The sequence below is a fragment of the Ochotona princeps genome, chromosome 33 (assembly GCF_030435755.1).
Source record: "Ochotona princeps isolate mOchPri1 chromosome 33, mOchPri1.hap1, whole genome shotgun sequence".
Lineage (NCBI taxonomy): Eukaryota > Metazoa > Chordata > Mammalia > Lagomorpha > Ochotonidae > Ochotona > Ochotona princeps.
Genome location: NC_080864.1, coordinates 5,637,023 through 5,664,106, shown reverse-complemented (window position 1 = coordinate 5,664,106; position 27,084 = coordinate 5,637,023). Strand labels below are relative to the sequence as shown.

Sequence of the window (27,084 nt, the reverse complement as noted above, 5' to 3'; positions counted from 1 at the left end):
GCCCGGCTGACCGGGAGAACGGCCGGGGAGGGGGAGGGGGCGGCGGCAGAGCCGAGCCGAGCCGAGCCGAGCCGGGGGTCGTCGTGGGGGGGACGCCGCGAGAGCCGGGTGTGTGTAGGCTTGGGGGAGGGATGGAGGACCCCCCGCCACAAGTTGGGGTGCTGATGGAGAAAGAGGGGCGTCCTGGAGGACGGCCCGGCCCGGCCTGGCCTGGCTTGGGGAGGGCGACGCGGCGGCGCTCGGGGGGCGCTCGGGGGTCCGTTGAGGAGGGGAATGTTCGGTCAGGCCTCGCCCGGGTGGTGGTGATGGTGGTTGGGGTGTGGGGTGGGGGGCGACGCTGCGGGACCCGAGGGGGGTGGGCTGGCCGGACTTGATGGGAGAGAGCGGGAGTGTGCGGGAGTTGCTGCTGCTGCTGCTGTCCGGGGAGGGGGCGGTCCGGGGGTCCTGGCCCAGACCCACCTTTCCAAGGGGGGCTGCAAAGGGTCGGATAAGGGGGAGGCGGCAGCAGCAGCAGCAGCAGCAGCAGCGAGCAGGGCGCCTTTGGGGCCTTGCACTTTGCTGCTGCTGGCGGTGCTGCTGGGGGTTCTGGGGTTGCAGCTCAGGGCGGCTGGGGAAGGGGAAAAGCGGGGAGCATCTTGAGAGAGACTGGCGCCTGCATTGGGGAGACCGGGGTGCTCTCGTCGTCTGGGGCGGGGCCCCTGGACGTGGAGGCGGCTGGGCCTCCGCCCGGAGAGGGAGGGGGAGCCCTGAGCAGCAGCCGGGGGTGGCGGCAGCGGCATGGGCCGCCTTGGGACCAGAGCTGCACGCTGGGCCCCATGAGGATCCGCTGGGCCCCGCCGCCCCTGGGCCGCTTCCACACCCCCCCCCCCCCCCCAGCCGCGCTGTAGAGCCTCCCGAGGCTGCGAGGCCGAGGTCGGCGCAGCTGGCGGGGGGGACCCCCGCACTTGGGCTGGTGTTGATCGGCGGCCCCCGCCTGTCCGCCCAGGGCGCGCTCCTAGTCCTGCGGCCGCTTCTGCAGCCACCACCACCACCACGGCCGCTGCTTCGGGGTCTCCAGCCGGGCTCTCTCACGGAGCCCTAGAAACGCAGCGTTGACCCCGGCCCCTACCCCCGCAGCTCGCCTCGCGCCATGGACTGGCAGCCGGACGAGCAGGGCCTGCAACAGGTCCTGCAGCTGCTCAAAGATTCGCAGTCGCCCAACACGGCCACGCAGCGCATCGTGCAGGATGTATCCTTCCGCCCCAACTTCCGGGGCTGGGGGGACCCGAGCCTGGGCCCGTAGCCCGCCAGGTTGCCCTCACTCCCACCTGAGAGCCCCAGGTTTGGGGCTCCCATCCCGGGGCCTAGAGCTGGTGGGGTTACTGCGAAGGCCTTGAAAGGCAGTTGAAGGGGTGCAGTGCTGCCTACATCCTCGATGAGATAAAGCAGGGGGACTGCGCCTCGACCCATTTTGCAGATGGGGAAACTGAGGCTGGGTCAGGGCATGCCAAGGTGATGCTCCAGTTTCCTTGTGACTCTTGGGTAAAATGTCTTCGTCTGGGTTGTTTATAAGGAAAGAGTACAGACGGGGGAACTTGAACAAATTGCACTTGATCGTTTGGGTTCCACCGTTATTTTCAGTAAAACAGGCAGTTTGGGTGAGTACTAGGACACACAGCGAAATCCGGGGTCTCCAACCCTTCCCAGAGGTGCCAGGCGCTGCAGCCTCTTGTCCCCGGTGGTTCACTTCCCAAATGGCCATACTGGCCAGGCAGGATCTGGGAGCTCCAGCTGGGTCTCCCACGTGGCTGCAGGGATCCAAGCACCACTTGAGCCATCTGTCACTATGTCCCCCCGCCCCCCAGGTGCACTGGCAGGGAGCAGCCGGTACTTGAACCGCTGCGTGGATGGGATGGTGGTGGCCTGTCGCCGCAGCATGCACAGAGCCCCACGCCGAGTGGGCACAGCGGTTAGCCCGCTGGCTCCGAGCAGTAGCAGAGGCGCCTGCGTGCCCACCCCCCCCAGGAAACACCCTGGTCTCCCAGGCCCCTTAACAGCCCACCAGAAACTCAAACAGCTCAACCAGTTCCCTGACTTCAACAACTACCTGATCTTCGTGCTAACCCGGCTCAAGTCGGAAGGTAAGTCCCGTACCTGTGCGAGTCTCTCCGGGGCTGGGGGCCCCGGGGGGGTGGGGAAGCCCAGATGCCGACCCCCCAACGCCCACCCTGCCCAGATGAGCCCACGCGCTCCCTCAGCGGCCTCATCCTGAAAAACAATGTGAAGGCCCACTACCAGAGCTTCCCGCCGCCCGTGGCTGACTTCATCAAGCAGGAGTGCCTCAACAACATTGGCGATGCCTCCTCGCTCATCCGCGCCACCATTGGTGAGAAGGGGTGGTGGGGGGTGGGGGTGGTGGCTGCGCTGACCGTCTGGCCCAGGAGGTCCCTGCGTAGGGCCACATCCTGGAACAGCCAGGCCTGCCCAGGGTCCTGGGCCCAAGGGGAGAGAGCGCCACGAGGCCACGTAGTTTTGCAGTGGGGCCTTCTGGCTCCTACTAAGGCTGCCCCAGGAGGATTCTGGGCTGCCCGCTGAGATTCCAAGAGAAGCCATCTCCGCCTTTGGGTGCCAGCCCTGAATGTGAGCCATTTTACAGGTTCAATCTCCCTATTCATTTTATCTGCCAAGAGGTCAGATGGAGATCTTCCATTCATCCAGCCATTCATTCCCCAAATGAGTGTAGCAATCAGAGCTCAGCCATGCAAAGCCAGGAGCCAGGAGTATCCTCCATTCTCCCATGTGGGTGCAGGGCTCAAACACCTGGCCCGTCCTCTGCTGCTTCCACATTAACAAGGAGTTGGATGGCAAATGGAGTGAGTGAGATGGGATGTAGGTGCCCCTGTGCTGGCTCCTCTCCCCATTGATTTTAAAAGGCGACTTCTCTTTGGATGAAAGGCAGAGCGAAGAGGAAGAGAGATCATGCGCCTGCTGGTTCACTCTTGGAATGCCCACAGCAGCCAGGAGCCAGGGGCTCCGTCCAGGTCCCTGCTGGCTCGTTCCCGAATGCCCACTACAGCTGGGGCTGGGCCAGGCTGAGGCCAGGAGCCAGGGGCTTCATCTGGGGCTCCCACGCGGGTGGGGCAGAGACCCAAGGGGTGTTACTAGAAATCTGGACCCAAAGCAGAGCAGTCTACACTTGAACCAATACCCTGAAGGGGGTGCAGATGTCCCAAGCTGCCCTGCGCCACAGTGCCGATGGCTGAGGAGATGGCGTAGAACTGTTTTAAATGGAGACGCAGGCTTACTTGCTCTCAAGGGAACGTAACCTTAAAACGAAGGCAGTAAGACAAAAATAGTCTTTGACCTGAGCCGGGAACTAGGGCCTGTGAGCTGGCCACGTGGCTTGCTGCCTTTGGTGGAGGATCTGTTAGGCCGAGCAGCGCCCACCCTGAGGCCTGTAGAAGAATCTGGACTTCACAAGCTTTCTGCCTGCCAGGCTGTGGTCCGGGGACAGTCAGAGCTCATTTCTGCAAGCTCTGTATTCACGGTTATAGCCATTGGTGCAGCGTGGCACAGCGGATCAAGCCGCCGCCGCTGCAGCACCAGCATCCTGTAGAGTTGCCCATTTGAGTCCTGGCTGCTCCGCTTGCAGTCCCTCTCAGTGCCCACCCTGAGGCCCTTGCCGGTGCCCAGGGTAAAGTTCCCAGACTCCTGGCCGAGGACCTAGCTAAGCCTAGCCTTGTGCAGCCATTTGGGAAGTGACCAAGTAAACACACCGTTCTCTGTCCTCTCTTTCTCAGTCAACCTTTCAAATAAATAAATCTCGAAAGGAAAGAAAGGCCGGACATGAGGGCTTAGTTGGCTAATCCTGGCGGGTGCCAGTGCGACTTCCCTTCCCAGTGCTGGTAACCCATACGGTCACCAGTTCGTGTCCTGGCAGCCCCGTTTCCCATCCAGCTCCCTGCCTGTGGCCTGGGAAAGCAGTGGAGGACGGCCCCCGCACCCCTGTAGGAGGCCTGGAGGAAGCAGCAGGCTTCAGCCTGGCCCAGACCTGGCCGAGTGAGCCAGCAAACAGAAGGGCTCTCTGTCTAGAACTTAGTTCTGCTTCCCTAATGTATTAAGAGACTATTTCCTTGAGGCTGAGAGAGAGCAAGCGCATGTTAGTCTCTGTGAAGGTGCACAGAGGCCTGGGGGAGCTGAGGGTGCTGGGCCTGTCCTGTGGGTGCTGCTGGACTGGCCACAGGCTCCTGTCCTGGACTGGCCACAGGCTCCTGTCCTGCTTCGTGTGTGCAACACTGCCATCTTGTGGCACCGCTTTCTGGGGGAAGCGACAGTACTCTGCTCCAGGACGGGCACCATGGTGCAAAGTGGGGTGGGGCCGAGGGTGGGCACTTCACCCTGGGCTGTTGCCCTTGCTGGGTCCCCCTTGCCTGGGTGCTGCTTCCCTCACGCAGCCCACCCTGTGTGCAGTCCTTACTGCTGTATCTCCTTCCTCAGTCTCTCCCTTGTACCTCCAGAGCCCGAGCTGGGCTTGGGGGCGGGGGGCAGGCTATGTGCTCCTGTGTGACCGAGTGCCCACCCTCGGTGGGGAGAGGGGTGGCGTCACGGGCAGAGCGCAGCAAGCGGGCGGCAGGGCTGGGCAGCCTCGCCCAGCCTGAGGCTGCCTCCTTCTCCCCCCTGCCCTCCCCTCCCCCCCCCCGCCACCGTCACCACTATCACAGGCATTCTCATCACCACCATCGCTTCCAAGGGCGAGCTGCAGATGTGGCCGGAGCTGCTGCCCCAGTTGTGCAACCTGCTGAACTCGGAGGATTACAACACGTGCGAGGTAGCCCCCCCAACTCCCCCCAAGGCCAGCCGGGGCAGAGCTGGGACTGGGGACGGGCAGGCTGGGGCAGAGCTGGGACTGGGGACGGGCAGGCTGGGGCAGAGCTGGGACTGGGGACAGGCAGGCTGGGGCAGAGCTGGGACTGGGGGTGGGCATGCCCCTCCAGGTTGCCCCTCCTGTTCCCACAGGGTGCCTTCGGAGCCCTGCAGAAGATCTGTGAAGACTCCTCGGAGCTCCTGGACAGCGACGCGCTCAACAGGCCCCTCAACATCATGATCCCCAAGTTCCTGCAGTTCTTCAAGCACTGTAGCCCCAAGATTCGGTGGGTGCCGTGCACCCCTGGTGCTGGGGGGTGGGGATGGCTAGGCCTGATCAGGGGTGACCCTCCCGCTTGGCTGCCGTCCCCCACCTCCCACCAGGTCGCACGCCATAGCCTGTGTGAACCAGTTCATCATGGACCGGGCCCAGGCACTGATGGACAACATAGACACGTTCATTGAGGTGGGTCGCCGGCCCGCAGGGTGGGCAGGAAGGGGCCAAGGCTGCTGTGCAGCGGCGGCGGCAGCAGCAGCAGCAGCTTGACCCTGACCTTGGCTGCACAGCACCTTTTCGCCCTGGCTGTGGACGACGACCCTGAGGTGCGGAAGAACGTGTGCCGCGCGCTCGTGATGCTCCTGGAAGTGCGGATCGACCGGCTGATCCCCCATATGCATAGCATCATCCAGGTGTGCACGGCGGGGCCGCCCGGGGAGGGCCAGGGAGCTGCCCCGCCCCCCGGGCCCTGGCCTCAGCCTCCGCCCCTGTGTCCCAGTACATGCTGCAGAGGACCCAAGACCATGACGAGAACGTAGCCCTGGAGGCCTGCGAGTTCTGGCTGACGCTGGCCGAGCAGCCCATCTGCAAAGAGGTCCTGGCCTCGCATCTGGTCCAGTAAGTGCCCTCCACTCCACCCCCCCACCTCAGGTCAGTGTCCTCTGGGGGATCCCAGGGACATTTGGTTGGTTGGTTTGCGTCACAGTTGAATAGCATGGCCCCTAATGACCTCAGTAGCTAGTAGACAGCTTCAGGCACAGCCCGATCTAGGTGCTCCGAGCCTCCGAGGCCCCCGGCTGCTGTCACGGGAGGTCGGCTTCCTCAGGCATGACCTCCCCACCTGTTCATGCCCTTGTGCCAACTTCCATGAGGGGCTTGGGTCTGGGGCCAGTTGCCCCAGTTTCCAGTGGGTTCTGGGGTCTGGGACCAGAGCGTCCCTGGCGGCTGACAGTCATTTCTAAAGGAGAGTGACAGGGTGACAGGTGGATGGCACGCTGGAGCTCCCCGGCGCTGCCCCACCCCCAGCAGTCGGTCTTTCCACCTGCAGGCTGATCCCTATTCTGGTGAACGGCATGAAGTACTCGGAAATCGACATCATCCTGCTCAAGGTCAGGCAGGTCCCCCGGCCTTGGGGGGGTGGTCATGGCCATGGGGGCCAGGGGGGAGCCCGTGCTCAGAGGTCCTCCCCCACCCGGGCTGCCCCAGGGGGACGTGGAGGAGGACGAGGCCGTGCCGGACAGCGAGCAGGACATCAAACCACGATTCCACAAGTCGCGCACCGTGACGCTGCCCCACGAGGCAGAGAGGCCCGACGCTTCGGAGGACGCGGAAGACGACGACGACGACGACGCCCTGTCTGACTGGAACCTGAGTGGGTGGCGTGGGGGGGAGCCTGGGCTGGGAGCGCTGGCCCCGGGGGCCCCCCCCATCGGCGGCTGCTCTGAGCAAGGCCCCCAATTGCACACGCCTCCCAGGGAAGTGCTCGGCGGCCGCGCTGGATGTCCTGGCCAACGTGTTCCGGGAGGAGCTGCTACCCCACCTGCTGCCGCTGCTCAAGGGCCTGCTGTTCCACCCCGAGTGGGTGGTCAAGGAGTCGGGCATCCTGGTGCTGGGCGCCATCGCCGAGGGTAAGGCCGCCCCACAGAAAGAAACCCGTGAGCCCCCAAATACGGGCCCTGGCCCACACCTACCCTCGGCACCCCTGCGGCACCCCCCCCAGACCTAGAGGCAGTTCTCCAATTGCCTGCTCCTTCCGGGGTGCAGCAGGACCTCAAGCTGCTCAGCAGCTGGGCGTCTTCAGTGTGAATGCCAGTTCAGCCCAGAGCCAGCTGCTCGGGTCGACAGGATTCCTGCAGTCCTAATGAGACATGCAGGTTTACCTTGTGGGTCCCTGGGCAGGAGAGTGACAAGAAAGAGATGGGGGTCAGCGCTCTCTTGGGCAACTGACAGAGTTTACTTCCAGGGTTCCACTTTATACACACTTACCAAAACAGTAGGTCAAACGCGACTCCGACTCATGGTCCAGTCTGACCAGGGAGTTGAAGGCAAGCTAACGAGGCCCGTGGATCAGAGAGCTGTTGAAGTGGGTGCAGCTGAGGGGCACTGGTGCCCTTGCTTAGCTGACTGGACAGGGAAACACGAAAACCCCTCCAGGGACGTACTGGGGGTACTGGGGGGCGGCCTGCACGCTGGGCCAGAGGCCCTTTGCCTCCTCTTCCCGGAACCTCTTCGCAGCAGCTTCCCAGCCTTGCACCTGTCACCCAGCGTACCTGGTTGGATGTGACAAAGATGTTGAACTTGAATTGCAGGAGGGCTTTGGGAATTTGGTGATCGCCTCTGTCCACGTCTAGGCCCACACCGAGAGTTCAGACAACAGCAGCAGAATCCCTCAGTGTGGAGAACTAGCTGTGGGGGCTTTTGTTCAGTTTACTTAGATTCACTTTGAAAGGGACAGAGGCCAGCTCTTCTGACCAGTGGTTCGGCCCCACCCAACCCCCACCAAAATGCCCAGGCAGTGCTCGGCCCAGCCAACCCCAGGAGCCTGGAGTGCCACCCAGGTTTCTGGCGGCGTCAGTGACGGGGCCCGAGTGCTGGGACCACGAGCCACTGTCTCCCAGGATAAAGGAACCAGGAGCAGGAGTGTGAGCGGAGCAGCCAATGGGGGACGTGGCTGTGAGCAGCGGCCTTACCTGGCTCCGTCCCATTGCCAGCCTCTATGCCAGTGATTGGAATGACCCTTGTGTTTTTTTTTTTTTTTTTTTTTTTTGATTTTATAAAGATTTATTTATTTTTCTTTTTTTTTTTTTTTTTTTTTAATTATTTATTATTTAACTTCAGTAATTACATTGTATTATGTGACACAGTTACATAGACCCTTGTGTTTTGCCGTGAACACTTGCGTTTCATTTCATAAGAATGATTTTAGGGGCTGGCGCTGTGGCATGGCACGCAAAGCCACTGCGTGAGATGCCAGCTTCCTCTGTGGTTGCCGGTTTGAATCCCGGCTGCTCCACTTCCCATCCTGCTCCCTGCTAACGTACCTGGGAAGGCAGCAGAGGACGGCCCAAAGGCTGGAGTCCTCCCTGCCCCCTGCCTCCCTGCCCCCCTGCCCCCTGCCCCGGCTGAGCTGGGTGCCCGTCTCCTTCTGTCTCTGCAGGCTGCATGCAGGGCATGGTGCCCTACCTGCCCGAGCTGATCCCGCACCTCATCCAGTGCCTGTCGGATAAGAAGGCCCTGGTGCGATCCATCGCCTGCTGGACGCTGAGCCGCTACGCACACTGGGTCGTGAGCCAGCCGCCGGACATGCACCTCAAGCCCCTGATGACTGAGCTGCTGCAGCGCATCCTGGACGGCAACAAGAGGGTGCAGGAGGCAGCCTGCAGGTGCTCCTCCCCCGGCCCTGACCATCCTCCCCCACAGCCCCACAGCCCCACGGCCCGGGATGTGATGAGACCTGTGACCGCTGATGTGACCCTGATTGCTGTCGTATTCGTACTGGCTGATCCCGAGGGCACCTCCCCTGACACTCCACAGCCCACCTCCGGCCCAGTGCCACCTGCTGGGTGCACTAAGCTTCCCCTCCGCTCCCCACCCTCTCCCCCCCGCACAGTGCCTTCGCTACCCTGGAGGAGGAGGCCTGCACGGAGCTGGTGCCTTACCTCAGCTACATCCTGGACACCCTTGTCTTTGCCTTCGGCAAGTACCAGCACAAAAACCTGCTCATCCTCTATGACGCCATCGGCACCCTGGCCGACTCCGTGGGCCACCACCTCAACCAGCCGGTGAGATGCCAGGGCGGCAGTATCTGTCTCTCCTGGCGCATGCCGGGGGTGTGGTGACCCTGAAAAGCAGGCAGCAGACCTGGTCCCCTGCCCCTGCCCTGATGCCAGTGGCCAAGGCGATGAGCCTGCGTGGTGAGTGCTGTCATGAGGGTTCATGCAGGAACCAGGGATGCCAGCTCATGGGGAGGGGGACCGGGTTGGAGAACCACAAAGGGCTCGCAGAGGCCTCTTGCACCCCAACAGTGTTCCTAGACCCCCAGCCCTCGGGGAGCAGGCCCCAGGATGCCAGGGGTGCCCCAACTTCCTGTTGCCCTGGCAGGAGTATATCCAGAAGCTGATGCCCCCACTGATTCAGAAGTGGAATGAGCTCAAGGATGAAGATAAGGACCTCTTTCCCCTGCTGGAGGTGAGCGGACCCCCAGCCTCACCTTGGCCCTGCCCTCCTGGCCTGGGGACACGGGCATGGACTCCCTCACCCTCCTTCCCGCCAGTGCCTGTCGTCGGTGGCCACTGCCCTGCAGAGTGGCTTCCTGCCCTACTGTGAGCCCGTCTACCAGCGCTGCGTCACCCTGGTGCAGAAGACGCTGGCCCAGGCCATGGTGAGTGTGCCCACCCCAGCTGCCTGCAGTGCTGTGGCTGACCTGCGACCCTCACTTCTGATCTCCCCCCGATCTCTGCGTCCAGATGTACACCCAGCACCCAGAGCAGTACGAGGCCCCAGACAAAGACTTCATGATCGTGGCACTGGACCTGCTGAGCGGCCTGGCCGAGGGCCTGGGCGGCCACGTGGAGCAGCTGGTGGCCCGCAGCAATATCATGACGCTGCTGTTCCAATGCATGCAGGTGGGCGCCCCCTCTGCCTGTCCTGGGGCTCCCAGCGGCCTGAGCCAGGTCACCCACCGTGGCAGGGGGGCTCTCTGGGCCTTCAGCAGCTGCTGCAGGTGTCAGGATGTGCAGGAAGACAGTGCCCAGCTCTGGCCCCAGATTCACGCATGTGCAGGTCGTTCTGTGAGAGGACATGGCTGTGCTGGCATGCTCAAAGCTCTCTAGATGACTCCACAGCACCGTGGACGGCTGTGACATGACCGCTCTGGGGATTACAGGGTGATAGTCTGCATTTGTTTGCATGCTCACAGATGCATGGATAGAGCGATAGCTGCCACACGCTGGTTTATTCCCCAGGCGCCCACGGTCTGGGCTGTGCTGAGCTGCAGCTGGGAGCTGGCATCAGTCTCGGTGCAGTTCCTCCCCCACTGGGTTACCAGAACCCAAGAACCGGGGCACATGAACTGCCAATGTATACATGGGCTGGAGCTGAGGATCCGCCCTCGGCACACCCTTCAGGGCTCCTTCCCCCCATCAGGATATTTCCAGGTGGTGGTTAGCATAGGCACGGGAGCCAAGAGCCAGGCACTGTTCACACACGTGAGCTGGGGACTGCAGTGGCTCAGTGTGGGGACATGGATTGGGGCAGTGCCCCTCAGCCACCACGTCCCACCAGGCCCTCTCGCCTGGCAGGACTCGATGCCCGAGGTGCGGCAGAGTTCTTTTGCCCTGCTGGGAGACCTCACCAAGGCCTGCTTCATTCACGTCAAGCCCTGCATCGGTACAGTATTCCCCTTGGCCTCTGTCCCAGCCCCAGCCCTGTCCTGCCCCAGTCCTAGTCCCCGCACCAGCCCTGTCCTACCCCAGTCCTAGTCCCCGCACCAGCCCTGTCCTACCCCAGTCCTAGTCCCCGCACCAGCCCTGTCCTGCCCCTGCCCGAGTCCTAGCCCCTTCCCCTTCCCCAGTCCTAGCCACTGCCCCTGCCCTTCCCCAGTCCTAGTCCCAGCCCCTGCCCTGCCCTGCCCCTGCCGGGCCACGCCTCATGTGATGCACAAACACCCAGGGATGACCGTGACCTGACTGGGATGTATTCGTACTGTCTGATGCGGCCTGCCCGGCCAGCTCCAGGGGCATTCCCCCTGGCTGGCTGGCTTCCTGGCTGGCTTAGCACCTCTTTTTCCTCCCCACCAGCGGAGTTCATGCCCATCCTGGGCACTAACCTGAACCCTGAGTTCATCTCAGTCTGCAACAATGCCACGTGGGCCATTGGCGAGATCTGCATGCAGATGGGTAGGTGCTCCTGGCCCCAGCAGGGCCGGTGGGTGGGTGAGAGAGAGAGAGAGAGAGTGTGTGTGTGTGTGTGGTGGCCAGGCTGCAGGGAGGGGCACGTGTTGAGGGTTTCTCTCTCGTGGTTGGAGCCAAAAAGCAAGACTGTGACTGTCTCCTCCAAGAGGCAAATGAGATGGCCGTTCTGATGGAGACACTGCATGCCTCGGGCCGGAGAGCCCATTGGGATTGGCTGGGTGTCTCGGACTACTTCCCCCCCGCCCAGGAGTTGTGGGATCCTCTGGCCGCCAGGCGTGTCTCCTCAGAAGCCTGCGGTGTGTGTGTGTGCGGGGTGCCCTCCGCCTGGCCCCCCGTGGTGGGAGGGTGCGCTGACGGGAGGGTCCCCTAGGCGCGGAGATGCAGCCCTATGTCCAGATGGTCCTCAACAACCTGGTGGAGATCATCAACCGACCCAACACGCCCAAGACGTTGCTGGAGAACACAGGTGGGGGCACCTGCCGGGCGGGGGTGGGGGGGGGGACCCTCCTGCCAGAGACCCCGCCACGGACCATCCCGGGGCCACTCGGGCTTGCAGGTCGCCTGACGAGTTCCTCTGCCCCTTGCAGCCATCACCATCGGCCGCCTGGGCTACGTGTGCCCGCAGGAGGTGGCCCCCATGCTGCAGCAGTTTATCCGGCCATGGTGTGTGTTTCTGCCTGCGCACCCTGGGGAGGTGTGGCCCAGGGCTCCCTCCCCTCCCCCCTGCCCCCGGATGCCCATCCTGTCCCCAGTGTGTCCCCTCGCTGACCGGTTGCACTCGGCCTGCAGGTGCACGTCGCTGAGAAACATCCGGGACAACGAGGAGAAGGACTCCGCCTTCCGCGGCATCTGTGTCATGATCGGAGTCAACCCCGGCGGCGTGGTGCAGGTGGGGCCGCTGGGCTCGGGCGGTGGCCGTGGGGAGCGGGGGCCCTCGAGCCGCCCCTCACCTGGCAACCCCCTCGTGTTCCAGGACTTTATTTTCTTCTGCGACGCTGTAGCGTCCTGGGTGAGTCCGAAGGATGACCTCCGGGACATGTTTTATAAGGTAAGGTCCGGTCCGAGGCCCTGTGCTGGGGGTGGCTGGGTCGGCCCCATGCGCTCACCCCCTGCCCCCTGCCCCCCGCCCCGTGCCCCCTGCCCTGGCTTCCTGCAGATTCTCCACGGCTTCAAAGACCAAGTCGGGGAGGACAACTGGCAGCAGTTCTCGGAGCAGTTCCCGCCGCTGCTCAAGGAGCGGCTGGCGGCCTTCTATGGCGTCTAGGCGAGAGCAGGGACTGCCAGGTGAGCTGCTGCCCGGACCTGCCCCCCTCCCCCCTCCCTGGAGCCCCTCCCTGACCCGCCTGCCTCTCCCCTCCCTCCAGCCCCCTCCCTGACCCACCCGCCTCTCCCCTCCCTGACCCACCTGCCTCTCCCCTCCCTCGAGCCCCCTCCCTGACCCACCTGCCTCTCCCCTCCCTCAAGCCCCCCATCCTGACCCACCCACCTCTCCCCTCCCTGGAGCCATGAGCTGACCTGCCTGCCTCTCCCCTCCCTTGGGGCCCCCGGCCTGACCCGCCTGCCTCTCCCCTCCCTGACCCGCCTGCCTCTCCCCTCCCTGACTCGCCTGCCTCTCCCTCCCTCGAGCCCCGCGCTCACCCACCTCTTCCCTCCCTGACCTGCCCGCCTCTCCCCTCCCTTGAGCCCTGAGCTGACCTGCCTGCCTGCCTCTCCCCTCCCTGACCCGCCTGCCTCTCCCCTCACTCACCCGCCTGCCTCTCCCACACTCACCCACCTGCCTCTCCCTCACTCACCCACCCGCCTCTCCCTCCCTCGAGCCCCGCGCTCACCCTCCTCTCCCCGCAGGTGTCTGTCAGCCTCGTCCTCTGAGGGATTGCTGGGGAGCGCGCTGAGTCCGGAAGTCGCCGTGCCCTGGTCGAGGGGGGTTAGGGAGGAGCGAGCGGGACCCACATCCACACGCCGCCCCGTTGTGTCGGTTCACGTTCACCGGCCCCGCCGGGCCTGCCCGGCTGCCATGGGGGCAGGTGGGGGGCTTCCACGCTCATCCTACGGAGGGGAGGGGGGTGGGACTTCGGCCTCTACAGGCAGGGTCATCTCAGGCAGTCCACTGGGGCCAGCCGCGAGGGAGGAGGGGAGGAAGCCACACGGGCGGGCCGGCCGCAGCCGGCTCTCCTAGGAGGTGGAGGGGGCCCGTGGGGTCGCGCCCCCTCGCACGCGCAGCCCCGACTGCATGGAGACAGTAGTTAGTGAACCCCTGAGTTACCCCGTACGGCCTCGCGTGTAACCCGCATCTAGAGATTAAGACGCTTCTGCTGTTGTGCCGGGATTGGTGGGCGTGGGGTGGGGGAGGCTCGGCCGGGGCGGGGAGGGAGGAGGGAGGAGGCGCGGGTCCCCATCCGCACATGCACGCTTCGGGCCTGCTCCGCACCCTTCCCGCCAGCCTCGGGGCAGCCGGGGCCGGGGCCGGGGTGAAGCCGCCAGGGCTGGCTCGGCTCGCCCCTTCTCTCTCCCGGCTCGGGTGCAAAGCCCTGGCTGGGCTGGGACCTCTCCTATGGGGAGAGTTTGTTGGTTTTCTTTGCGGGGGGGGAGGGCAGCCGGAGCAGCTGTCCGTATGGCCTGGCCCCTCTGCCCCCGACCCCACTTCCAGTCCCAGGCAGGGCCAGGAGCCCTGGTGCATCACACCCCACCCTGGGGCTGTCTGCCCATGCAGTGCCCAGCGGGCCCAGGCGCAGCTGGGATGGGTCGGGGTGCAGTCAGGGTGGGAGGGGCGCCCGGACATCTTTTCTTGACTACTTTCTACCGCCCCGGCTTGGGATGTTTTGCAGTCTGTCGGGGGGCGTCCTCTTGCATATCCGTCCCTCCGGGGCCCTGGGCCCCTCCCGTGGCCTTTCGCAGCCGGGGTCAGGCCCTGCGTCCATCCCAAGGGGGGCTCCTGAGTGCACATTCCATAACTCAGCTTTCTCTCTTCCCATCCCTGTGAAACTTGAGCAGGTCTCTGGAAGCCATTTGTAAAAAAATGCAAAGTTTTCTAGGAAGTATCCTTTGATTCCCGGGTAATTGCAGTTGTTGGGAGCTGGGGTGTGCAGAACGGTCACCACCCACCTCGCTGCCCACCCGGGGGCCTCCGACTGCCTTCGGAAAAGGGGGACCCTGGTTCTGCTCGGCCCTTTTTTTTTTCTTTTTTTTTTTAAAACAACAGAAAACTATTTAATTTTAATTTATTTTATTTTTTGCTTTTTCTATTTTATTTTATTTTTTTTTGCACAAGGAAGTTTTCAGCTTCTCCTTCCCCCGCCGGGGCTGCGGTCCCTCCCCCCCTCCCTCGCCCTCCGCACCCCTCCCCACCTCTCCGTTGGTTCCCGCGCCGTGCTGGGGGATTGGCGCCGAGGTGGTGGCGTTGAGGTTCCGCCTGTGTAGAACTTTGTCGAGTAAAGATCAGTTTGTTGTGAACCCCTTGGTCTCCAGCCTCTCCTTCCGCTAGGCACTAGGCGCGAGCTGCGCCCCCCTGGCACACCCAGGGCTGCAGAGGGCGAGAGGGAGGGTCGCAGGGCGGCAGAGGCGGCTGCGCAGACCCTGCACCTCCCAGCGCACTCAGCAGGCGTTGGGGTTCCATCCATCGCTGAGCTTGAGGAAGATTTCAGGCTCACGTTGAAGCCCCCCTTCCCATCTCCCCCAATTCAGGCACGGAGTGGGAACCCGGAAAAGGTACTTCGCCTTTCCGAGTTCAGTGTCAGGCCTGCAATAAACAAAGGAGTGGGGTCCGCTTTTCCCTGTCCAGGGCCAAGCGAGACCCCTCCCTAGGCCAGTGGGTTGTGGGGCGCGGCGCCGGGCGTCACCAGGGAGCACCATAAGTTCCCTCGCGCTGGCTAGGGCACAAGACACGGGGCCCACAGCTGCCACAGCCATCTGCTCCTACCTGATCACCATGGAGCTGCCTCCAGGGCCCTGGGACTCGGAGTCTGACCCAGACACACATCCCACTGCTGCCCACACCCGCCCCAACTGTGGCAGGGCTAGGAGGGGTTGACCTTGGCATTCAAAGGAAAAACACACTTGCCCCTCACAGGAGGAAACCCAAGAATGGCAGACTCTGGGTGTAGCCTGCAGTAAAGGGTGAAGCCAGCACAGACCCTGAAGCCCTGGGTCTCCTCGGATGTACCCCCCTACTGCCCACCCCGAGGTCCCCGGGTCCCTGGGGTGCAGCGGGGAGAGGCGTAGTGCTAGACCCGCTTGAGGTAGGGGTGGAGGAGTCAGGTGGGTTCATGAGCTCAAGGCCAGAGCCTGGAGTAGGGACTGAGTGGAGAGAGGGTCCCCAGAGCCGTGGGGTGGCACCTCTGCTCATGGTGTGCCCACAGAGGAGGACTTTGGCCAGCGGCCTGCATTGAGCTGGAACAGCACCTGGCCCGCTGGGCAGAGGACGGGCGCCGGGCCGAGTACTTCTGCCTGGCTGATGGGCACTTTGCCTCCATTGACTCAATGTTGCTGCTGCAGGTGAGGCAGGGCCGGGCAGCTGGTGGGGGATGGTGGGCCAGGGGAGGATGGTGGACCAGCTAGGGCAGTGGGCCGCTGGAGGATGGTGGGCAGGCCAGCAGAGGGCAGTGGGCAGGCGGCAGGCCAGTGGAGTGCAGAGGACCAGCAGGATGGCAGGCCAACAGAAGGCAGCCTCAGACCACACTCCCTCTCTGCCTGTCTGGCTCCTGGGATCCTGAGGTGTGCCTGTGACCTGCGGCAGCTGGGTGTGCAGGTTCAAGTCCTGGTTGCTGCACTTCTCATCCAGCTCCCCCATGCTAATGGCCTGGGAAAGCAGAGGAGGATGGCCCAGCACTTGCGTGGGAGAACCAGACAGGGTTCCTGGCTCCTGGCTTTGGACTGGCCCAGATTAAGGTTGTTGTCATTTAGGGAGTGAGCCAGTGGGTGGAAGATGTCTCCCTCCCTCTCACCTTTCAAATAATGAATAGTCTTTTCTTTTTTTTTTTAAGAATTATTTTATTTGAAAGTCAGATATACAGAGAGGAGAGACAGAGAGGAAGATCTTCCATCCGATGATTCGCTCCCCAAGTGATCACAACGATCGATGCCAAGCCCATCTTTAGGCAGGAGCCAGGAGCTTCCTCCAGGTCTCCCACACGGGTGCAGGGTCCCAAAGCTTTGGGCCGTCCTCCACTGCTTTCCCAGGCCACAGGCAGGGAGCTGGATGGGAAGTGGAGCTGCCGGGATTAGAACCGGCGTCCGTATGGCATCCCGGTGCCTTCAGTGCACGCCACGGCCGGCCGGCTGCCCTGTGTGCAGATGGACCCTGCCCAGGTGTGCCTGCGCAGCCCTCTGGTGCCCACACCCCGCCGTGCCACACGTCAACCCACCCGCCCCTGGGCTCCCCTGGGCTCCCCTGGGCTCCCCTGGGCTCCCCTGGGCTCCAGGGCGGCCAGCAGGATGCCCGTCTCGGTACCCGCACGGCCTGCGTGAGCTGCAGAATCTGCAGCGGGTGGACGCAGAGGGTCCACGCGCGGACACGGGCTCACTGCGGGAGTGGGGGTCCCTGAGCCACAGAAGGGGAAGGGCTTCTCGAAGCGGGGGCCCGGTGAGTGTGCGAGGCGGCGGCGGAGCGCAAAGCCCAATCTTGACGTGTGTGTGTGTGTGTGTGTGTGAATAAATCTACTGTTCGTAGGTTAGGAAGAGCTTTAAAGGAAACACGAGGTTCCCTATTTTGCATATGCCGAACATTTTCACCTCGGGCCAAAAAAAACCCAAAAAACCCACAAACAGGGCCCGGCGTGGTAGCCTAGTGGCCACGCAGTCCTCTGCAGGCGCCAGGATCCCTCACGGAGGGCAGGTTCGCGTCCCGGCTGCTCCAACTTCCCGTCCAGCTCCATGCTCGCGGCCCGGGGAAAGCCGAAGCCCTGGGCCTCGGCAGCCGCGGGGGAGACCCGGAGGAGGCTCCAGGCTCCTGATCGCCTCAGCGCCCCAGCCCCGGCCGAGACTCACGTGACCAGGGGCTCACGTGACCGAGCCCCGCCGGCGCTCACGTGACGCAGCGGCTGCCGTCGGCGCGTGCGCAGTGGCGCCCGGCATGGAGGGCTGCGGGGAGGGCGAGGCGCCGGCCGCGGCGCTGGCCGCCGTGCTCAAGCACAGCTCGGCGCTGCCGCCCGACAGCGCCCAGGTCCGCGGCTACGACTTCGACCGCGGCGTCGACTACCGCGCGCTGCTCCAGGCCTTCGGCACCACGGGCTTCCAGGCCACCAACTTCGGGCGCGCCGTGCAGCAGGTCAACGCCATGGTGAGGCCGGGGGCGGGACTTCCGGGCCGCGGGGGGCGGGGCCTGCGGCAGACCGGGCGACGTCACGGAGGGGCGTGGCTTTCAGGGGCGGACCAATGGGCCGCGAGGGGCGGGGCCTTCCGGAAGGCAGGCAACGACGCTGCGGGGGCGTGGCTTCCAGGAGGCGGGCAGGGCTGTGTCCGTCATTGGGGCTGTCCAATGGGCCACGAGAGGCGGGGCCTGCGGCAGCACCGGCGACGTCCCGGTGGGGCGTGGCTTCCAGGGGCGGGCAGAAGTGTGTCCGTCATCGGGGCTGCCCAATGGGCCGCGAGGGGCGGGGCCTATTCGGGATGGGTGTGGACTGTTCTTGATTGGAGACGGAGTTTAGGCAAAGTTATTTATTTTAAGGTTAACTTACTTGATTTGGAAAGTCAGACCTATAAAGAGAAGGAGAGACTACAATGGCCAGAGCTGACCTGGTGCGAAACCAGGAGCCAGTGGCCTCCCCCAGGTCTCCCACGCAGGTGCAGGGTCCCAAGGCTTTGGGCCGCCCTTGGCTGCTTTCCCAGGCCACAAGCAGGGAGCTGGATGGGAAGTGGAGCTGCCGGGATTAGAACCGGTGCTCATAAGGGATCCTGGCATATTCAAGGCAAGAACTTTAGCCGCTAGGCCACTGCACCGGGCCCAAGTATTATTATTATTTTTTTTATATAATTAATTGGCTTGGGCAGTATTTGTCACCTTTCTGCAGTGTAACTTTATTACTTGAAAAATTATTTTTGGACCTGGTGCAACAGCCTAGTGGGAAAAGTCCTCGCCTTGGATAAGGCAGAGAGAGATCTTGTATCTGCTCATCCGTTCCCTATCTAGCCAAGTGACTGTGGCTGGGCCAGGCCCGAGGGTCTTTTGGGTGGGTGTGGCGCAGGGACCCAAGCACTTGGGCCATCCTCCGCTGCTTTCCCAAGTGGGTGGCAGGGACACGGCCCCTTGAGCCACCACCCTCTGCCACGTCTGGTGGTTAGCTGGCCTCAGGGGCCCAGCCAGGACTCGAACCAAGATGCTCTGATGTGGAACCCCTGGCGCGTCACCGAAACGTTGGACGTTACCACCCACCCCCCCAGACCAGACCTTCAGCCCCACAGGACAGTTAGCAGGGAAGGGGCCAGACGGGTGACTTTCGGGGGTGTCGTGCCAGGCTGTCGTGGGGGCGGGCAGGATGTGTGATCCCTGGCTGGGGCAGCGCTGGGGATGCTGACTGCCCTGGCCACAAACCCAGATTGAAAAGAAGTTAGAACCGCTGTCGCAAGACGAAGACCAGCACGCGGACCTGACCCGCAGCCGCCGCCCGCTCACCGGCTGCACCATCTTCCTGGGCTACACGTCCAACCTCATCAGCTCCGGCGTCCGGGAGACCATCCGCTACCTCGTTCAGCATAACATGGTGGGCGGCCGCGGTGGGCCCCTCCCTGGACAGCGGCTGGCGTGGGTGGGTGGCTGCCCGGGCCAGGGGCTGCAGGCAGGGTGGACAGACCGGGAGCCCAGTGCCCAAGGCCTCGGCGGCTGCTCTCCCAGAGACACATCAGCAGGAAACAGAATAACCCGGATGCAGGCAGTCTTGGGCGGCTGAGGTCGGGGAGGCCAAGGCCGTGACTCCTGGGCTGATCCCACCGCTCCGGGCCGCAGGTGGACGTGTTGGTGACCACGGCCGGGGGCGTGGAGGAAGACCTCATCAAATGCCTGGCACCCACTTACCTGGGCGAGTTCAGCCTCCGAGGGAAGGAGCTCCGGGAGAACGGGATTAATAGGTGGGCAGCCCCGAGGGCCGCCGGGCCTGGGCACGGGCATGGGCATGGGCTGGGGACCCGTAGCCCACAGGCCTTCTGCCCGCCCCCAGGATCGGGAACCTGCTGGTGCCCAATGACAACTACTGCAAGTTTGAAGACTGGCTGATGCCCATACTGGACCAGATGGTGCTGGAGCAGAACACGGAGGTGGGCAGGGGCTGGGGCGCGGGTGCCCCGCGGGAGGGGGTGGCAGGTGCAGTGTGAACACAGACGTCCTGTCCCAGGGAGTCAAGTGGACGCCTTCCAAGATGATTGCCCGGCTCGGCAAGGAGATCAACAGCCCGGAGTCCGTGTATTACTGGGCCCAAAAGGTGGGTTCCCGCGGCGGGCGCCCTTCCCTGCTCCGAGGCGCCCGTGGCAGTGGGAGCTGTGCGGTGCCAGCTGCTGGCTGGCCTGGCACCCGGCCGCGCTCAGTCCCTCTGGGGGGCTCTCTGAGGTTTCTGACCGTGTTCAACATGTATTTAATTTTATTGGAAAGTCAGATTTACAGAGAGAAGGAGATTCAAGGATGCTCCACCCGTTGGTTCACTCCCCAAGCAGCCGCAGGCTGGAGCTGAGCTGATCTGCAGCCAGGAGCCAGGAGCCTCTTCTGGGTCTCCCATGCAGGTGCAGGGTCCCCAAGGCTTTGGGCCGTCCTCCACTGCTTTCCCAGGCCACAAGCAGGGAGTCGGATGGGAAGCGGAGCAGCTGGGTACCAGCACCCACATGGGATCCTGCCAGAGGGAAGGCAAGAATCCAGCCACTAGGCTGTTGTGCCAGGCCCACCTTTTTTCTAAAAAACAGTGTTTATTGGGCCTGGTGTGGTAGCCTAGTGGCTGAAGTTCACACCTTTCGTGTGCCGGGATCCATATGGGCACCGGTTCTAATCCCGGCAGCTCCACTTCCCATCCAGCTCCCTGCTTGTGGCCTGGGAAAGCAGTGGAGGACGGCCCAAAGCCTTGGGATCCTGCACCCGTGTGGGAGACCTGGAAGAGGTTCCTGGCTCCTGGCATTGGAAGGGCTCAGCTCTGGCTGTGGCAGATCTCTGTCTCTCCCGGATGGAGTCCCAGGCTCCTGACCGCTCCATCCCAGGCCCAGCTGCTGTGGCCACGTGGAGACTGAACCAATGGATTTAAAATCTAACCAACATGTAACTCCTGGGGATTGAAAAAAAAAAAAAAGATGATTTACTTAAAAAGTTTAGAGACAGAGGGCTTCATGTGCTGGGTTACTCGTTAAATGGCCACATCAACCAGGGCCGGGCCAGGCTGAAGCCAGGAGCCAGGAGCTCCGCTGAGGTCTCCCACCAGGAAGGCAGGGCCCGAGAACCTGGCCCCTCATGCCTGCTGCCTCCCAGGGTGCGTGTGACCCGGAAATCGGATCCCTAGTGCGGTGGAGTGGCGTCTGGGACCTGGCAGGGGGTGCCCCGGGCCAGCACTCTGGTTGCCAGGCTGTGTCCTAAGTGCCGGGGCTGAGGGTGGTGGTTGGTGGTGGTGTCACTCTGAGTCACCGAGCTGGGAGGAAGGGGGCAGGCGGGCTGCTCGGTGCTCCATCCAGCGGGACCCCCTGCTGTCGCCCCCCCAAGAACGGCATCCCCGTGCTGAGCCCAGCGCTCACGGACGGCTCACTGGGAGACATGATCTTCTTCCATTCCTACAAGAACCCGGGCCTGGTCCTGGACATCGTGGAGGGTGAGCGAGCCGGCCGGCTGGGACTCTGGGATGGGGAGGTGGCCGCTGCCGCCGGGCCTCACATCCTGCCCTGTCCCCCGCAGACCTGCGCCTCATCAACACGCAGGCCATCTTCGCCAAACGTACAGGCATGATCATCCTGGGCGGGGGCCTGGTCAAGCACCACATTGCCAACGCCAACCTGATGGTGAGCGCCGGGGGCCCCTGGTGCAGGGCTGCTGGGGTCAAGCAGGGATGGGGTCCGCAGGTCCCAGGGAGGTGGAGCTGGGCTGCCAGAGCTTTCCACCGGAAGCCTTCACACAGCAGACACGTGGGTGCGCATCTCAGGGTCACAGTGTGACCACTGTGCGTGTCCAGTCTGACTGCAGCCCCTGCTGGGGGATTCCTGCGTGGAATTTGGGCTGGGCTCAGGAATGGCTTAGGGATGCTGTGCCTGAGCATGGGAGGGAGGTCTGGGGAGATACCGCCCATGTGCTGCCATGGGACACCCCTGGGCTCCGGTGTTGCCTGCTTGCTGTGATCGGAACTGGCCCTCGCCCACAGCGCAACGGGGCCGACTACTCGGTCTACATCAACACGGCCCAGGAGTTTGACGGCTCGGACTCAGGAGCCCGTCCTGATGAGGCTGTGTCCTGGGGCAAGATCCGGATGGACGCCCAGCCTGTGAAGGTGAGAAAGGGGTGGACACCCTGGGGAGCCGGGCTGGATCTCCCAGGCACGGGGTCTGTGGACGCCAGGGTGGGGTTGGGACAGTCTGGGGCGCAGGCTCTCCGGGGACAGAGGCTCACTGAGGTGGCCCGCAGGTCTACGCCGACGCCTCCCTCGTCTTCCCCCTGCTCGTGGCCGAGACCTTCGCCCAGAAGGCCAGCGCCTTCGTGTCGGAGAAGAACGGGGACTGAGTGTACGCGGTCCACAAGTTGCCCTCCACCTGTCTTTATTGGTCCGTAGCCCCAGCCCCCTCCCCGCCCCCCAGCAGCAGCAGCATCGGAGCAGTAAACAGTGTCATGGTCCTCCTGAGTGGGGCCTGGTCCTTGGGTGGGCCGTGCCTCAGCCGGGGCCGCCCTCGGCCTCGTAGTCCTCTTCCCGCCAGTACTGGATACTGCCCCCCACGGCCGTCAGCAGGCAGGGCTCCGTGGGGTGGTAGGCCAGCGATTGCACCACGCCGGGCCCCACAGTCAGGGCCAGTGCCAAGGCGCCCTGCAGTGGGTGGGGAGGGACAAGGGGTGTTCATTGGTAACCTGTAGGCCAGGTCCGCTTGGCTCCCAAGGGCCCTGGGCGTGCCCCTCCTTGGCCTTCCTGGGCACTGCAAAGCTGCTAGGACGGGACTGATGCTCATCTTTAGCCCATCGTTGGCCTGCTGGGCCCTGCCTGTAGGTCATGGCCAGTTCTCTGCCCTTAAGCACCCTCCCTGCAGAGCCAGCAGGGGGACTGTGGGCTCCCCTGCTGGACCACCACTCCCCCTGGAGGGCGTGGGTTGGGATGGGGGCGGACTGGACCAGGCCAGGCAGGGCTACAACACCTGTGGGCCTCATGGGAGCTAGGTCAGGGAAAAGCCAGGCTGGGCTGACTGTTCCGACTGGTGCAAGCATAAATCAGTGGGTGAGGGTTGGTTGGGCTTTGCCACAGCATCAGCGGGCAGAGGCTGGCACTATGGGCTAATGCTGTCAAGTTAAATCACAGAACTAGCTGTAGAATGCATAACCAGGGAGTGGGAATGGGCCCATTAGAGAAGCAGTGGGCACCTCCCTCTTGAGTTACCACTCCCACTGGAGGGCATGAAAACCAGGACAGGGGCAGGGGTGGCTGGACAGTGGAGCTGGTTGGGTTGAACTAGGCCTCAGTGCGCATTGACATGTATGAGAGCTGAATGGGATGTGGGACAGACTGGACCAGTCTGCTGCACATACTGGCAATCATGGGAACCAGGGCAGAAGGCGGGACTGGTGGGGGTTACTGTGGGTCACTCCAACTAGGCTGCAGCTCCCACTGGTTTGCCTGAGGGCTGTGTGTGTGCTGGGCAGAATCAGGCTGGACTGCAACACCCATTGGTGTGTCAAGAAGACAGGGCTGGAGGCAGAACCGACCCAGCAATTGCAACCACCAGCTGATTGAGGCAACAGACTGTGCCAGACCCTGTACTGGCAAGCACACACAAGAATCAGGTCTGGGATCACCTCAGATGAAGTTTCTTTGGGGATCCCTCCAATTGAACTGCGGGACTCAGAACCCCAACCATGAAGAGAAGTGCAGGTTCCATGGTCCGACCATGGAGGGCAAGGGTCAAAGCCCAGCCTCCTCAGAGGCTCAGACGGAGCAGTGGACAGCACACCCAGGGGCACATGGAGGATATGGCAGTCCATCGGAACCTGCAGAGGACACCTGGTACCACAACAGAGGACAGAACAAATCCATCAACTACCCCAGCCACGTGTTGGCAGTGAAAATCTGGGCAAACGGAGACTCTAAGGTGGACTATGTCAGCCAGTGGATTCTGCAGCGACCTCATTGTGCTTGGAACGGCGAGACTGGCAGCAATTCAGAACTGTTGAGCTATGGAAAGCACTCGAGCAGGACCCTCGGAGCATGCCCCACATCGGGGGCCTGGGATGGGTGGGGCTTCTTCCTTTATCTCCCACTTTACCCCAGATACAGAAAAAAAAAATGCGCAAACAATAGTCTTACCCACTTTCCTGTAGCCCTGGACCTTTGCGCCCTAATTAACTAAAGATTGTCAAAAATAAAGAAAAAAAAAAAGCCTCCTGCCTTGCTGGTCATGGTAGGTGCTAGGGGAAGCACTGCGCAGGATCACCACCCCATCCTACAAGCCCTCGGGCAACTGGCTCGTCTTTAATTCTGAGACCTGGGTAAACCCCTTCTCCCTTAGCAGCTGGTGCCAGGGGACCTGGGCACGAGCCCTCTGGCCGATCCCCTTCCCCAAGGTCCCCAAGCTGGGGGCCTAGGAGGCCAAGGATGGTGGGTCCTCGCCTGAGGCCTTCACCAGGCCGGCTCAAGGCCAGTGCTCTAGTTGGAATCCCTCCTCTCTCTCGCGCCCCCCTCTGGAAGCTCAGATGGTCCTCTGCGGATTGCTGGGGTCCCACATGGCCTGTGGTGGGTCCTGGGCTCCATGTGGCACTGGTGGCCCTGCCATGCCATCCCAGAGTCCTATCTGTGTGTGGGCATCACACCTGCAGGCCTTGGTGGATTCTGTTCCTTTGTCTACATCTGCCTCCTGCCCCCAGAGCCCAGGTCCTCCTGTCCTTCCTGGTGTGGGCTCACCTCCCCCAGGCCCTCCTCCTTGGCGTGGGCTCACCTCCACCAGGTCCCAGAAGAACACCTTCCCATCCTCCGAGCAGCTGACCACGTGCGTGTCCCGCTCGCTCAGGCAACAGTCCAGTTTGTACTCCTTGTTCTTGTGGCCTGTGTACCTGGGAGGAGGGGTGTGTGTCACTGGGGTCCTGGTGGTACGGTTTCCACTGGCTGGTAACAGGTTGGGGGAGGGAGGGCCCTGTGACCCCCAAAGGGACTCACTCGCCTAGCAGCTCCCCAGTGTCCTTGTCCAGGAGCCGCAGCGTGGAGTCCAGGCTGGACACCAGCGTGCACTGCCCGTCGCGGCTGAAGCAGGTGCAGGTGATGGGGCCTGAGCAGTGGGGGACAGGAGGAGGTGTGGGTGGGCGTGGGGGAGGGAGGGGGCTGGCCACACCTGCCCCACTGCCCAGCCCCGGCCACACTCACTGCCCACGTAGTCGGAGAAGAGCTGTCCCATCCGCAGGTCATAGCGCCTCACGCGGCCATCCACGGAGCTGCACGATAGGGTGGGCCAGGCTGCAGCTGGCAGCTCCGGGGCTCCGGGCGGCCTCCCAGCCGGCCAGTTGCCACGCACCAGTGGAGCCGCAGCCACTGGGGACCGCCAAGGGCCACGTTGTCCACTCATTCTGAGATTCCAGCAGCCTGAGCCATACTGGGTTCCCCCCCACCCCACCCGTCGCTCCATGTTCTCAGGCACCTTCCTAGCAGGTGAGCTCCGGAACCAGCAGGTTCCATGTCCACAGCTGTCGCACCTGCGCTGACAGCACACGCTGGCGCCTATTGTCCCCGTTCCCCAGGCGACACCGCCCACCTGCATAACCTGCATTGTGTTGTTTTTCTGTAAGGATTTCTCTTATTGGAAAGGCAGACACGCAGTGAGAGATCCTCCACCCCCCTGGTCACTCCCCAGATGGCAGCAATGGCCAGAACCGGACTGGTTTCCAGCCAGATGTGTGTGCCTGGGACACAGCTGGGACCGCGCCAGCACTGGCCACGGGCAGAGTCTACGAGCAGCTCTTGGGACTCAGCTGTGCTCCGCGTAGGTCATCAAACCAAGACACTCGTTGGAACTTCCAGAAACCAAAAGAGGAGACAGCCATGTTACCCACAGCGGCCATGCTCCCGGAGGTGTGCCCAGAGCTGACCCTGCCCACACAGCTACTGTTCTGGCCTCCTGTCAAAGCAACTCTGTCCCACCCAGTCTGACCTAGGTCCTGTCCACCTGTTTCCTTCAGCCCTTCGTTACAGTACCCATCCCTGCTCAGCCCACGCTCTGTCTTACAATAAACGTGTTATCGCCGCCTGTGTGAGGGCCCGCTGGCTAAATTCTTGCCTTGCCTCTTCTGGGATCCCATACAGGTGCCGGTTCGTGTCCCGGCAGCCCCACTTCCCATCCAGCACCCTGTTTGTGACCTGGGAAAGCAGCAGAGGATGGCCCAAAGCCTTGGGACCCTGCACCTGCGTGTGGGAGACCCGGAAGAAGCTCCTGGCTTTTGATCGGCTCAGCATTGGCCATTGTGGCCACCTGGGGAGTGACCCAGTGGATGGAAGATCTTCCTCTCTGTCTCTCCTTCTCTTTGTAGGTCTGACTTTCCAAATCAACTAAGTAAATAAAGTAAATAAATAAATAAAAACAGAAACCAGCAGAGGGCTGAGAGGTTCCTGGGGCAGGCCCTGCAACGGTGGCAAGAGCAGTCCTCACGTCCAGGGCCCAGTGGGGCTGGGGACAAGGAGGGACCAGGCTCCACCTACCCCGCCAGGACCTCATGATCTGACACCTTCACGCTGGACACGCTGTCCTTGGCCTCACCCAGCGTCTGCACGGGCTCTGGCTTTCTCGAACGGCAGTCCCAGCAACGGATGCTAGAGTCAATGGAGCCTGGGGGGAGGCGCACGGGAAGGTGGGGTGCGTCAGGTGTAGGGGGCAGGGGCGCAGCGCCTCGGCCCAGCTCCCCAGATCCCACACTCACCCGACAGGATGACCGTGGCCTCCTCGTTAAACTGCACCGTGTTCACCTTCTGGGAGACAGAACTGCCACTCAGAGGTGGTCGGGCTTTGGGGGGCAGACTGGGACGGAAGGAGGCTTTCCCAGGGGAGCCATGGCAGGGCTGGGGCCCCCTACTCACCCCCGCGTGGCCTCGGAATTTGCGCACCACCTGCCCGGAGGCCACATCCCACAGCACCACCACCTTGTCACCGCCACCCGAGCACAGGCGGCTGTTGTCGAATGAGCTGCAGGGGTGTCACAAAGGGGGACAGCGGGTCAGTGTCCCACGGGGTCAGCTGGGCAGAGGGACAGCCAAGTCAGTAACCCAGAAGAACAGCTGGGTCAGGTCCCAGAGGGACAGTCAAGTCCACAACCCAGAAGGACAGCCAGGTCAGGTCCCAGAGGGACACCAGGATCAGGTTCCACGGGGTCAGCCGGGTCAGGGCCCATGGGGTCACCGGGTCAGGGCCCAGAGGGACATCAGGGTCAGCCCTACGGGGTCCCCGGGTCAGGTCCCACGGGGTCAGCCCCACGGGGTCAGCGGGTCAGGTCCCACGGGGTCAGCGGATCAGGTCCCAGAGGGACACCAGGATCAGGTCCCACGGGGTCAGCGGGTCAGGTTCCAGCCCCGCCACCCCGGCCGCCCCGGCTCACCCGGCCGCGTCCAGCACCTCGTAGCCGTGGCCGCTGTAGGTGCGCAGCAGCGTCCCCCGGAGCGGGTTCCAGAGTTTGAGGGTCTTGTCGCTGCCGCACGTCAGGCAGTAGTGGCCGTCCACTGTGGGGGGACACGGGGCAGCGGTCGCGGGGTGCCCGGCCCGGGGCGCGCGGAGGCCCCGGCGCCCAGCAGGCGCTCACCGTTCAAGCGCACGGCGCGCACCGCGCCCTGGCCACAGGCCACCGTCCGGACGAGCTTCCGCGGCAGCTCGGGAGCCCGCGCCTTGGGCTCCGGGAAGGCCATGGCAGCACCGTGCCCGTCGCGCTCCCCGCGCGCT

General features: G+C 63.3%; 3 protein-coding genes and 2 non-coding genes across 6 annotated transcripts; 4 read left to right on the top strand and 1 right to left on the bottom strand.

Moving 5' to 3' along the window:
- The first annotated feature begins 86 nt into the window (after positions 1-86).
- Positions 87-13,249, top strand: TNPO2 (transportin 2). Of its 2 annotated transcripts, XM_058658155.1 has the most exons (25): positions 87-108; positions 1,117-1,228; positions 2,045-2,120; positions 2,216-2,365; positions 4,701-4,807; positions 4,996-5,129; positions 5,227-5,308; positions 5,410-5,532; positions 5,619-5,737; positions 6,168-6,228; positions 6,326-6,491; positions 6,595-6,747; positions 8,277-8,502; positions 8,730-8,901; positions 9,221-9,307; positions 9,393-9,500; positions 9,586-9,744; positions 10,420-10,507; positions 10,918-11,016; positions 11,402-11,497; positions 11,619-11,694; positions 11,821-11,920; positions 12,005-12,079; positions 12,188-12,315; positions 12,877-13,249. In XM_058658155.1, the coding sequence occupies exons 2-24, from the start codon at positions 1,130-1,132 to the stop codon at positions 12,293-12,295; spliced, it is 2,664 nt and encodes an 887-aa protein (XP_058514138.1). In that variant the 5' UTR covers positions 87-108; positions 1,117-1,129; the 3' UTR covers positions 12,296-12,315; positions 12,877-13,249. The 2 variants fall into 2 exon arrangements, with proteins under 2 accessions (XP_058514138.1, XP_058514139.1); XM_058658156.1 differs by lacking the exons at positions 87-108; positions 1,117-1,228 and having other exon boundaries at positions 4,730-4,807.
- LOC118760676 (small nucleolar RNA SNORD41) lies at positions 8,558-8,627 on the top strand. Its single transcript, XR_004996916.1, has one exon. It is a non-coding gene; the product is annotated as a small nucleolar RNA SNORD41 (small nucleolar RNA).
- On the top strand, positions 10,763-10,837 carry LOC131478473 (small nucleolar RNA ZL2). The gene has a single exon (XR_009244483.1). It is a non-coding gene; the product is annotated as a small nucleolar RNA ZL2 (small nucleolar RNA).
- Positions 13,250-17,047: 3,798 nt separating the features above from the next.
- On the top strand, positions 17,048-21,713 carry DHPS (deoxyhypusine synthase). Its single transcript, XM_004595700.2, has 9 exons — positions 17,048-17,305; positions 18,561-18,725; positions 18,968-19,089; positions 19,179-19,275; positions 19,353-19,439; positions 20,693-20,798; positions 20,882-20,985; positions 21,342-21,467; positions 21,602-21,713. Exons 1-9 carry the CDS (start codon positions 17,099-17,101, stop codon positions 21,695-21,697), a joined length of 1,110 nt encoding a protein of 369 aa, XP_004595757.2. The 5' UTR covers positions 17,048-17,098; the 3' UTR covers positions 21,698-21,713.
- On the bottom strand, positions 21,714-27,061 carry WDR83 (WD repeat domain 83). The gene is made up of 9 exons (XM_058658162.1): positions 26,948-27,061; positions 26,747-26,867; positions 26,232-26,337; positions 26,075-26,123; positions 25,857-25,983; positions 24,531-24,598; positions 24,327-24,435; positions 24,109-24,223; positions 21,714-21,995 (listed from the first exon to the last, which is right to left on the bottom strand). The coding sequence occupies exons 1-9, from the start codon at positions 27,048-27,050 to the stop codon at positions 21,846-21,848; spliced, it is 948 nt and encodes a 315-aa protein (XP_058514145.1). The 5' UTR covers positions 27,051-27,061; the 3' UTR covers positions 21,714-21,845.
- Positions 27,062-27,084: the final 23 nt, after the last annotated feature.